This window comes from Mastomys coucha, unplaced genomic scaffold (genome assembly GCF_008632895.1).
Source record: "Mastomys coucha isolate ucsf_1 unplaced genomic scaffold, UCSF_Mcou_1 pScaffold1, whole genome shotgun sequence".
Classification (NCBI taxonomy): Eukaryota; Metazoa; Chordata; class Mammalia; order Rodentia; family Muridae; genus Mastomys; species Mastomys coucha.
Window position 1 is genome coordinate 58,940,505 of NW_022196891.1, and position 13,098 is coordinate 58,953,602.

The 13,098-nt window shown below is 38.3% G+C and overlaps 1 protein-coding gene across 1 annotated transcript; it reads left to right on the plus strand.

The window, feature by feature from the left end:
• The first annotated feature begins 3,827 nt into the window (after window positions 1–3,827).
• On the plus strand, window positions 3,828–12,856 carry Tnfsf18 (TNF superfamily member 18). Its single transcript, XM_031387000.1, is given in 4 exon segments — window positions 3,828–3,890; window positions 3,892–4,044; window positions 9,484–9,517; window positions 12,474–12,856. Coding segments are annotated over 4 exon segments (603 nt in total). The 3' UTR covers window positions 12,827–12,856.
• Window positions 12,857–13,098: the final 242 nt, after the last annotated feature.

Here is a 13,098-nt window from a genome sequence, read left to right on the forward strand (position 1 = left end):
TTCTTCTATAATTTTGTTGAAGATATTTACTGGCCCTTTACGTTGGAGGTCTTCACTCTCTTCTATTCTTATTATCTTTAGGTTTGGTCTTTTCATTTTGTCCTGGATTTCCTGGATGTTTGGGTCAGGAACTTTTTGCTTTTTGCATTTTCTTTGACTGTTGTGTCAATGTTTTCTGTGGTATCTTCTGCACCTGAGATTCTCTCTTCTATCTCTTGTATTCTGTTGGTGATGCTTGCATCTATGTTTCCTGACTTCTTTCCTAAGATTTCTAACTCCAGAGTTGTCTTTCTTTCTGATTTCTTTATTGTTTCTACTTCCATTTTTAGGTCCTGGATGGTTCTGCTCAATTCCTTCACTTGTTTGTTTGTGTTTTCCTGTAATTCCTTAAGAGATTTTTGTGTTTCCCCTTTAAGGGCTTCTACTTGTTTACTCATTGTCTCCTGCAATTCTTTAAGGGATTTGTTGTTGTTGTTGTTGTTGTTGTTGTTTCCTCTTTAAGGGCTTGTACCTCTTTACCTGTGTTCTCCTGTATTTCTTTAAGGGAGTTATTCATGTTCTTTTAAAATTCCTCTAGCACCATCGTGAGATATGATTTTAGATCCAAATCTTGCTTTTTCGGTGTTTTGGGATATCCAGGACTTGCTGTGGTGGGAGTACTAGGTTCTGATGAAGCCAAGTCATCTTGGTTTCTGTTGGTAAGATCCTTGAGTTTGCCTTTCACCATCTTTTGATATCTGGTGTTAGATGTTCTTGCTGTCTCTGACTAGAGATTTTTCCTCCTGTGGGTCTGTAAGCCTGTGTCAGCACTTCTGGGAGATCAGCTCTCCTCTGGTAAAACCCGGGCACAGATGGCTGTGGATCAGTTGTCCATCCTGAGTCCTGGATCAGAGCACACCCTAGAGACAGGATCTCTACTTGCGGGAAAGGTGCAGAGAGAGCTGTGGATCTGTTGTCCTTCCTAGGTGTGGGCAGAGGTTGAGAAGATCCTGTCCTGGCTGCTCTGCCACCTGTGAGGCCTGTGCCTTCTGGCTGGTCCTGCCTTAGAAAGTCACCAAAGAGAAAATGGCGGATCTCCCCTGAATCCCTGGGTTAAAGCACTTCCTGAAGTCAGGCTCTAGGCTTGCAGGCAAGGGGCAGAGAAGCCTATCAATCCATCATCACTCCTAAGTATAGACAGAGGTTGAGAGCGATTTTTTTTTTTTTTTATTTCTACTGTCTTATATGTAATATCCATATGGGCACAGATCTGTCTGTGAGTATGATTCTAATGTGGTTGGGTAGTAAATTCTTTGGTAAGTGTGATTTAGACAGTTTCCCATATCTCCATGTAGGTAGGTGTATATTGGAGGGTTTCAAAGGATAAAAAGGAAAGAATATGTTACAGAATTACATTATATCTCAAAAATAATAGAAAAATTAGATTTACTAGTTGGATTTTAAGATTGTTTAAATTTTCATTTACAAATACCTAAGCCAAAAGAGTCCTAAATTAAGGCACATATTGGATTTGGTATTTATTTGCCTTTGTGGAGTCCTGAGATGTCATAAAATATTCTTTCTGGTTTATGCTAACTAGGCACCAGTTATGACTCAAAACTTGAGAATGCCAAAATCCTTCTCTGGTGTCTCCTGTGCTGACTTGAACTTTCATCATTCTGAGTCTTGTTTAATGGAAAGAAGCCCTGGAATGTATGCACATTTTTTTCTCAAGATAACTGTGTCAATTTTCTTTCAATATTGTCATAAAGCTAAAATAAGAATATACCCAAGTCCAACCTTATCTGAAGGCAGATGCGGGTTTTTACTTGGATCAGTTCCTCATGAGAATGCATCTCTACTGAGGTGAGGAAGCAGAAGTTACATTTAACATTTGTACAGGAGACAGGAAAGGGATAGATGGGATGAGCGAGAAAGAAAGCGCTCTGCTTCTCAGTGGTAGGTGTGAAACAGGCTTGAGAGTTACAGAAAAAGTGTTTGTCCTCAAGAGTCAATTTCTCATTCACCCCCTGAGTGGTGATCTTTAGTCCACAGTTATTAAAATATCTGATATATTGAAGAATTAGCTTCGTATTACCATCTTCCTCAAGAGTAGCTTATTTTCAAGATACAATAGGGTCAAGTTGAAATTTTGACAACTCAGTAGGAAATACTGCCCAAAATAGTGTGGAACCAAGACAGATCTGGCTTTGTGACAAAATGCTATGTTCTCTGGACTGTGATTTCCACTTCATCAGCTGCTCGTGGTTTGAGGAACCTCCGACCTCTAGCAACCTTAGCTTCTGTTTTCAAAGATGAGGATGCTAAATAGGATTTTTTTCTTATGTAAAAAAGTGCTTTTCTTTTTAAATTAAAACAACAGTGTCTCCAAAATACTTTCATTTAAACTAACTTCAATTGAGATATTTTCTATGAAAAATAATAAGGAATATTCATTCTTTTTTTAGGATTTTATCATTGAGTTAATCTGAACACTTGTAAAGAGGGTAGGAACAAGCTATACTAACCCTTATGAAGTGTTTTATATAAGCTAAACTTTGTACATTTAATGTAGGCTCAGAGAAATTCAATAATATGCCATACAACAAGTTAGGGCTGAGCTATACTGGGCAATGCTATAATCATATGTGTCTAGATTAAAAGTCCACAAGGTTTCTAGCAAATGATTCTGACATTCTATAAGACAGGAAATATTTTGTTTTAACTGATGAGGAGGCTTATGTATAGAGAACAAGGTATTTCTTCGTTTCTGTGCTTAATTTGTACTTTGATAGCAGGAGGAAAAAGTTTATATTTGTGGGTGAAGGGCAGAGTATACACTGAGGTTGGGGACAAGGTACCGGAAATACCTCTTAAATGATAGGCCACTTAAAAGGAAATAACTTTTTAAATGATAGCTTTATTTCTATTCAGTGGCAGAATTGGAATTTGATTCCAACATGGTCCAAGTGTGAGAAAATTAACCATCATCTTACTTACTAACATTTGCTAAATTCTAATAATATACCTGTAGGTTCTTTTAAAAGATTTATGTTATATGTATAAATGTTTTGTCCACATATATGTATGTGCATCATGTGTGTGTCTTTTCCCCTTAAAGGTCAGAAGATGGAATTGGATTCCCTGCACTGGAGTAACAGATGGTTGTTTAGACACCACATTGCTTCTGGAAACTAAACTTAGATCCTTTGCAAAGTGACACATGCTCTTACCAGCCAAGCCATCTCTCTAGCCCCCAGCTGCAGCTTTATTTCAAGACTATTTCAGAATAAACACATTTTGTAACTGAGAATATTTGTGTGTGTGTGGTGTTTGTGATTATAGCTTTGATTTGATGTCTTAAAACTCCCACCAAGGTGTGATTGACAAGCAAAACGCATATATCTCTAAATTGGTACCTATGTGAAGTGTGCAGTGTGATGACTTTGTGAGAACTGTGTTGTTTAAACCATGCATCCTTCCTCTTCAGCTCTTTACCTCTCTGTCTTACCCAGTTGTTACAGCTGCAGTATGACTAAACTTAGTTTTAAATTTTATTTAGTCTTATATGACTTTTTCTTACTTGGAAATAATTTGGACTGCACGGTGTCTGACAGCAGCCGAGACTGGCTGTGCATGCACACAGTACTTCCTCTTGCTTGAGGAAAGACTTTTTTCCTTCTGAACTTCCCTCGTAGTGGCTTCTGTCCCCCCTCCCGTGTTTCTGTTGGCTCTAAGCCTTCTCATTCCTTTGTATGTTTGGCCTGGTGCCATGATGACAGCGAGTGCTTAGCAGTGTTCCAAAGGAAAACTCCACCTCCCACACCCACGTCTAATTACTATAAAACATGACATTGCATCGTTCATCCATCACTTGTGGGTATCTGCTTTCCACAGTTCTCATTCCTCCAGAGAATGAGTTCTAGCCTCATGGAGGAAATGCCTTTGAGCGAGTCAAATCCTCGAGGGGCAGAGAGGGGCAGGAAGCCATGGCTCTTATGCATAGTTGCTTTGTTGCTGATGCTGTTCTGTACCTTGGGTACACTGATCTTTACTTCACTCAAGGTAAGGTGGCCATAGAGTCTGCAGCTGCTAATTATATCATATAAAGGTTATTTATTTGTTAGTCTGATTACTATCATTGCCACTCAGCATTGCTAGAGATAGTGGGAAGGAAGGCACTTGACAGTATAAATGGTGCAAATTATTTAAGCCTTGTAATGACATGGATCTTCAAATGTGTTTTTATTCATCTAATGTTTTAAGACAAAAGATACCAGAAAATACTACGTGTTCTCTGTAGACTTGAACTAGATAGAACTACATGTTTAAACTGAGCCTTTAGTTGGCATCTATGGAGGTTCTTTTTTCCTTCTGGGGACTCCACTAATACCTTCTTGATAAGCAAACAAGAGACCTGAACCATGGTGCTTGTCTTCAGGTAATTCCAGACAAGCTGTGGTCTCACTGGGGGAGGAGATACAAAACAATAATGGGGAACAGAAAAAAGTGACAGGAAGCAAGTGCCTATTGAGAAAAGGGATGGTGACAAACTAAAAAAAAAAAAAAAAAAAAAAAAAAAAAAATGAAAGAAACCTGGGTTCCAGTTCTAGATGACCTGCCCCATAACCAGCTGTACAAATTTGAGAAAGTTGTGTTGTTGCTCTGATTCTAGTTTTTAGGTCTGCAACATGGTGATAAGGGAGTGGATCTATTTACTTAATGTCCTGCTAGCCGTGATTACAGTGCTCAGTAATTTATCTAGGAGTAGGATAAAGCATACCGTTGTGGTTTATGAGGACAATGATTTCAGGCTTGGGTGACCAGGGAAGGCTTCGTGGAGGAGGAAGGAGCTCATATCTCTTTGGGAAGCCCCTGACAGTTATCAGGAATTTCCCATTGAACTCTAGTGTAAATTATGGGTCTAGATGGGATCTGAACTGGGAATGTATATCAGTTAGGTTCTTTTTAGAAGTGTTCTCTCTTACAGAACAGTCAGGGCTACACAAAGAAAACAAAACAGCAACAAAACAAAACAAACAAACAATAAAAGCATTGACCAGGAAGACCAGAAAGGAATTAAATAAGACTTTATATAATTCAAGAGTTGGCCTATTTCTGGATATACTAAAAGATACTAAATCTTGGGCAGAGTAAAATGGCATATACCTGTGTAAGAAAGGGTTGCAATGGGAGCCCAGGAGCATTTTTCTAAGGAGACAAACCAGAGGTGGTCTCAAAGGTATGGTTCTATATTGGCAAGATACTGAGGAAAATATGCAGGAAGAAGTGATGCTCTGTTGATTTGAGGTTAGTTAGTATGGTACTGGCTAAAGGCTTACATAGGAGCCTATTATTCTGTAGTCTGTAACTGTACAAATGGATGAAAAGCAGAGGGACTTCTTAAGCCCAGCCCCACCCTTCCAAAGAATGAACCAAGGCATGAACTTTCTGAAGCAGTGAGTGTTGAGCAGACTATCAGCATTCTGAAGTGTTTATAGGAGGAAGAGTGAGAATGCATTAATTCCACGCTGGAAATGCTTTTTCCTCCTGCAAACTTCCTCAAGTCATCTCAGTCAGGTGGCTCTGAGCATCAGTGAGTCTAAGTGCCACTGACTTCTGCTTATGATGAGTGGCCAAGGGAAATGTCTTTCTAAGTGACAGCTCTTCCCACAATCAAACTTAGTGAATTCATGATTTCTGAAACTTTGATTCCAGATTATCCTCTCAAAAGAACATACCCCTTTCAATGAAGGGTTCCTCTTCTAAATATAACTAAAAATTTATCCCAAATTTAGGGAAGTAAAAAGTGTTGGAGTCTTTTTTTTTCCCTAAAAAAATGGATGTTTGGCAACATAGTTACTATGGAAAGGACACTGGCTTTTAGGATTAGCTTCAGCATTATACCTTCCTTATTAGATACAAATAAATATCTTGAGCAGAGAGATCTGAGTGGCTGGCAGGTGGTGAGTCATTATGAGGTAGTAACCTCCACCTTTTCATACTTAAGAACTTAGAAATTTTTTCTTCCACTCCAGTTTGTGTGTGTGTGTGTGTGTGTGTGTGTGTGTGTGTGTGCAAATCTCCATTTAAAAAAAAAATCTCTTAGACTTCTAAAAAAAAAACATCCCCATTTAAAAAAAAAACCCTCTTATGTTTAAAAGTAAGATATGAAGCTTGGTTTCTTTCAGAAATCATCTTGGGAGAATTTTCTCTTTCTCTGTCTTCTAGGCGACATATAGTTAAGAGACTAGGCTTGAGCTCAAAGAGGTTGGCCAGCTCCTGCATGAAAGTAGTTCGAAAAAGTTGTCTTTGAAATCAGGAAAGTCCCTTTCTTCAGTGATGAAGGGTGGAATTCTAGAAAGGAAAATGGAATTGCTACAACTGTACTTGCAAACAGACAGAGTAGATTTCATTTCCAAACATATGCTGTTAGGATGAGCCTGGAGTCTGGTTTTGGTCATTCTGAGACAAACCAAGTCAATGTAGTCTTAAACCAAAGCGAGGTTAGAAGAGCAACTGATCCTTCCAAATAAAAGCCAAACTGGAGTGAACAGAAAGCTTGATATGTAGCTTTTTGTAACATCACCAGAATTATAAATAGAAACTGCCCCAGGGGTAGGGGTGAGGGAGAGTTTTGAATAAAAGTCTGGTCGAGCATGCCAGCCTCTCTTATCAGCCATCTGACCTTGGGCTTGTTGCTTCATCACTGTGCTCACATTTCCTCATCTACGGAGGAACATGGTAATTCTTACAGAGTTGCCTTAAGGAATAATGAGGCAGTAATGTGCCTGACCCGCCTGACTCATGCTAGGCTCTCGATGGCTGTGATTAAGATTCATACCCCTGTTACTTATAAGGTTTACAATGCATGCAAACCAACAAGGTCATTTAAAATATGTGTGGTTTGTCTGACCTCCTTTCCTCTATAAAAGACCTCGTCTCTCAACCAAACTGATAATTTTCCAATTACATTTTAACTATGGCAATTGTTATGAATGAACTCAGTGGCGTTGTTTTCTAACTCTAAATAGATATTAAAGCAGCTCACAATAGGATTTCTGGATGTTTGTCTCTGTCAGTTCATTTGTCTATAGATTTAGATTTTTCTGTGTACTCCTTACACATGGTGTAGCTGGAAAAAAATCCATGACATTTATATTTTCCTGGCTACTTAATTGCTTCATATGTGTGATCATGTCATTCTAGTTAGATTACAAACTTTCTGAGAAGTAACTATTTTACACTAAATGCGTCTCTTCTGCTTATAATGCTAGTGTAATGTTGGGACTATAGGAAATTAAGTTGTTTGTTTAATTTATTTTTATAATCAGTATCACTATCAAAATAACTGATATTTACTGAGAAGTTTCAGGTAGCGTGCCTGCCTGGAGAAGCCCTCTCCAAGAATCAGCTTAGTTGAGTAAGAACAGCAGGTTTAGTGAGCCCTGCTCTTACTCCCTGGTTAATAGATAAGAAAATTGGAGTTCTAGGAGTTCCTGCTATAAGCCTGTCAGTCTTTGTGCTGAACTGACTTTGGACATCGCTTCTAACAAAACCCAAAATGTGGATGAAATCATCGCAGGAGTACAATGGATTTCAGGAAATCTAATGTCTTTTAGTTTTTAGAGTCATGGCTTCTCCCCTTTTCTATTGCACTTCCTTATCAGTATAAAATGCTCTTATTATAACTTCCAACATATGTATACTAAATAGTATCTCATGTCTGAGTATAATACCACATACATAAAACAGACACACAAGATGGAAACTCTAAAAGTTTAATACAGATTTTCCAGTGTAAGTCTATTTTGCTTTAGCTAAGTTGTTAAGTTGTCTATAACATATTAACATTTGATGCAAACATAATAAAATAATTGAAATATTGTTTCTGTGATGCTGACCTCTTAGTCACACTCAGAGCCCTAGCGATTTGATAATATTTGTTTTATTTTCTTAATTTTAGCTTAACATTTTATAATACAGTAACTTGAGGTTTATATTCTAATTTATCTTGATTTATAATTTTGACTGTACCAATTGAAAATTACCTTCTTGGATTCGATGTTCACATATAATGCCATGTCTGAAAGCAACGAATCTTGGCCTCATATATCTAACTGCCTACTTGATATCTAATAAGCACCACAAATCAACACCTTCAAAAGTTGTGATGGTTTCCATCTTACTTTATTTCTCTGAGTCTTGCTAATTTGGGCAGTTAACTTAACTAACTTAATTTTTTTTCAATGACTGCCGTCCCAAATCTTGGAGTTATCTTTCTTTCTTCCCATTGCCTCATGCCCGCATTCATGTCAGGAACTCCAGTTACTTCTTGCTTCCTTCTAGATAGGTTGACCTGAAAGCCACAGGTTTCTCGTTTCAGCCTAAGTGCTATTATGACAGGCGTGCATGGCTCTGTTACACCAGTTGGCTTCTTTCCCCTCGGCCAGCACCTTGGTCAGAGGCACTGTGTTTTCCCGTTTATAGACTCCAGTCCATGCTTAACCGACTGCATTGCTTTTGCCTTCTGTTCTCTTTGTTTCTTCCTAGCATAATAGCTGGAGAAATCCTTTAAAAGGAACATATATCAGTCTTCATGTTAAAAAAAATCTTTTGAGCATTTTGCTCTCAGGAAACCAATGCATTTTGAGTACACCAAAACTGATGTTTAAGCCTTATTTTTACCCTGAAGCATTTGACAGCATTTAAGTGATTGTATTTGTAAATAAGCCATAATTAATATCACCTTTCAGCATGTAAGATGAGGCATATTGAAGCCATTTTGAAACACTTGTTTCTGATTCTGAAGGCATCCCAGTTATTATACATGGCATGTGGTTTTTTATACATTAAACATTTCTAGAGCTAATACTGTTGTTTTAAGTAAAGGGAAACATAAGCAGAGTTTCCATTATTTTTCCCCAACATGCAACAGGCCATCTTGGGAGATGATAGGAACATGGAGACTGCTGTTTGTAGTAAACTAGAGAGGAAGAACACAGCTTCAATGCTTGCCTTGTGTGTCAAAGGTAAATGAACAGAATGAGACATCAAAGTTTTGGATGAAAGACACCCCCCCCCCCAAAAAAGATCTGCTACCTTTCTTCTCATGATCAAATCTATCATTCAATGACACCATTTAAAAATTTAAAACAATGCTGCTCATTGCTCTATTCATTCTTTCCTTTGTGTCTGTATACAGCTAAACTCATGTGTGTAATGCCCGTGCATCCTTACTCACTTGCTTCCTCCTGTCTTCCTAAAACTCTAATGTCAAAGCTGACTGAAAGTCAAATGTAAAGAACAGAACCAGTCATCTGTAGAAGGAGATGAAGAAGTACAGGTGTCTGTGTTTATGTGTTGGGGGGGGCGTACTTTGGGGAAGGGGTTGGGGGAGGTGTTGGAAAATAGTTTGCTCCAGAAACTTTAAGCTCTAAGTAATTAGTTAAGCAAGTAGCAGTGGTGCCATCATTTTGACCACTTCTTCTTTTCCTTCTACAGCCCACTGCCAAACAGCCCTGCATGGTTAAATTTGGTGAGTAGCTCATCTTCCATGACTTCCCTTCATTTCCCTTAGATTCTGAGGCAAGAAGGCCACTGTCAGTGCCCTCGAAAAGCCCGTGCATCCTTTTGCTCACTTTCAATTATTATTTACTAAAACCATTCATCTCATACTTGCCATCTGCCCAGTGAGAACTGAGACGCCAAGGCTGAGCCCGATTGACAAGCCCACACATAGGGACACTCTTGGCAGGCATAGACATCCCACAAACAAACAAACAAACAAACAAACAACCTTGTGGATTTGCATACAGCAATCGGTTTTTAGTTTGGTGGGATTAAGGATATTTTTCAGATTCCTACAACCTTTTGTTGAAGCGTTTCTTATGTTTCATACATGTCTAGTGTCTAGTAGACCATCTGGGAACCATTACTGCTGTTAGTGAGTGCATAGAAGAGAAGGAAGAAGTACTTCCTCTTTGCTTCTGAGTCACTTTTCATGACAGTCACCTGACATTCGCTCAGAAAACATGGGAAACAGTGCTGCTGAGTGTTCTAGTTTCATTTCTGTTGCTTTTATAAGATACCCTGACAAAAAGCAACGTCTGGAGAAAAAGGATTTGTTTTATTCACAAGTACACATTACAGTCCCTCACTGTGGAGAAATAATAGCCACAGGAGTTTGAAGCATCTAGTCACATTCAGTCAAGAGCAGAGGGAAATGAAGTGCACTTGCTTATTGCTTGCTTTTTTTATAGGATATTTTATTTATTTACATTTCAAATGTTATCCCTTTTCCCTATCCCCCCAGAACTCGCCCATCCCATCCCCGACCCCTACTTCTATGAGGGTTTTTTCCCATGCACCCACCCACTCCTGCCTCCCTGTCCTCACATTTCTCTACACTGGAACATCCAGCCTTCACAGGACCAAGGGCCTCTTCTCCCATTGATGCTCGACAAGGCCATTCTCTGCTACCAATATGGCTGGAGCCATGGGTCCTCCATGTGTACTCCTTGGTTGGTAGTTTAGACCCTGGGAGCTCTGGTTGGTTGATGTTGTTGTTCTTCCTATGGGGTTGCAAACCCCTTCAGCTCTTTCAGTCCTTTCTCTAACTCCTCCATTGGGGGCCCTGTGATCAGTTCAATGGTTGGCTGTGAGCATCCACCTCTGGCAGAGCCTCTCAGGAGGCGGCTATATCATGCTCCTGTCAGCTTAGTTCCTTTTTTCTACTTCTTTACAGTTCATGACATCTTGCCTATGGAATGGCACCAACCATAGTTGGCTGGATTTTCCCATATCTAATAACTTCATTAATAAAATACTCTATAAGACCAACTTGGTATGGACAGTTCTTTCTTAGGCTCCCTTCTCAGGTGATTATAGATTGTGTCAATTTGACAAGTAAAGCTAACCACCACACCGAGTCTCAGAATATTTCTTAGAACACATGACAAATATCAAATGTATACATTTTCGATTGTTTGCATGGCCAAACAAACACATTTTCATTTGTCAGTAGACAATTTCTTTAATCCAGTTTTTCACTTTCTATTTTTTGCTCCAGCTTTAAAAAATACTTTGGTCCTCAGAGGTTAGGACAGTCTTTGAATGTGTCCCTCTCTGGTTTTGTGTTTTGTTCTTCCAGTGAAAAGAATAGAATATATAATGTGTTGGAAATTTCTCCTTGATGTGATAAAAAATGATGTTAAAGTGTTTTTTTTTTTTAATCCTTACTTGAATTAAATAGGAAAAAAAATAGACTTGCTCCTGGAGTCTTGCTCAAGGAGAAATGCAGAGTTCATTGGAGATACAGCAAGTCTTTGTTTTTGCCTATAATCCTCCATTCTCATTCCCCTTGTTCATTCTTCCATTCTCTTTCAGCATCTACCTCCAAATCTTATCCTAGTTATTTTTGTATGAATGAGAATCTAAGTCAGTCTTACCTCTTTTAGGCTATGCCCTCTATAACTAAAGTTATGGAGAATTAGAGAAAAATTCAGATAACTTTGAATTAGTAAAAGCACCTGACTGGGCACCCTGAAGTTACATAGTTGTAACATTAGGGAACCACTAACATTAGGGAAATATTTCAATGTAATACATGGGAAAATAAATGACTTAAGTTGTACACATATTCCATTTCCCATGTGGCAATATTAGATAGGGATAGTTATATTTAATTAAATACACATATATTAATTAAATTAATTTATACCAGCATATACTTGGAAATAAACTAGATAATGCTATGTGAAGTTGAAAGTGGCATGGAGAACCATATTTTAGATACAAAGCATCAAATTCAGAAATACAGACCTGTCAATCAATTTAGAGATATTTACTGATGCTGAGCTGGGAAGATCATTTGAAGTCAGCAATTTGAGCCCAGATCAGGCAATACAGCAAGACTCCCATATCAAAATAGAACTTATTTAGGTGATGAGAGTATAGCAATTGGAAAAAATGGTGAATACTTATTATCAAAGGCATCATACTCAAGTGGATGTAAGACAGTAGAAAAATGGCCAAATTAATTTATAATATACTTCTTACTAATACCTTACATGAAGAAAATTAAAGCAACATAGAGCAGGGTAGTCAAAGGAGAACAATGTTGAGTATTGATTAATTATGGAATGTGTTATTGGGAAAGCATCACAGACTGAGTAGTATTTGTATGAGAAAGATATGGGAATGCATAGATTATAAGCAGTTCTTATTCTAGCCTTGTATGATTCCTCTCTCCCTTCTACTCACTTCCTCATTCACATTACCTGAGAAGAGGTTCAGACCCATTAGGATCTGCAGCTTCTCAAAAGCAGAGAGATGGTTTATTCTCACAGTAGATCTAAAATATGGCCTGGGAAAAGTAGTATAGTCCAGGTAAACAACACACCTGAAGGCACAAAGAATATATTACAACCAGATATAGGATGAAATAGTAATGGAAACATGACTTTTTCTTCTTCCTTTTCAATTTCTTATAGAACTATTATCTTCAAAATGGCAAATGACATCTCCTGAACCTCACTGTGTGAATATGACATCTAATGGGATGGTGAAGATACTGCGGAAAGGCGTGTATTTAATATATGGCCAAGTGACTCCTGTTGACAAGAAATACATAAAAGACTATGCCCCTTTTGTAGTACAGATATTTAAAAACAATGATGTCCTACAAACTCTAACGAATGATTTTCAACTCTTACCTATAGGAGGGATTTATGAACTGCATGCTGGAGATAAGATACATTTGATGTTCAACTCTAAAGACCATATTCAGAAAAATAATACATACTGGGGGATCATTTTAATGCCAGATCTCTCATTTACCTTTTAGAGATTGGGTTTGGTCTTGTCATCTTCTTCTGTGTATCTGGAGATGCTGGTGGGTGGGTTGGAGGGGGTTGATTGTTGGCAATGCGCACAGTTTGTGAGGGCTTACAAACAGAGCCTCTTGGCATATAGAATTTTAACCCTCATATCTGTCTGAAGAGGACTCAGCAAGTGGGCCAAATCCTTAATGTTGGGTCTGCATGGACTTGTACGATCCATGATTAAATAAAAAGGAGTATGGGCTACTTTGAATCAGTAAAAGCACCTGACTGGGGA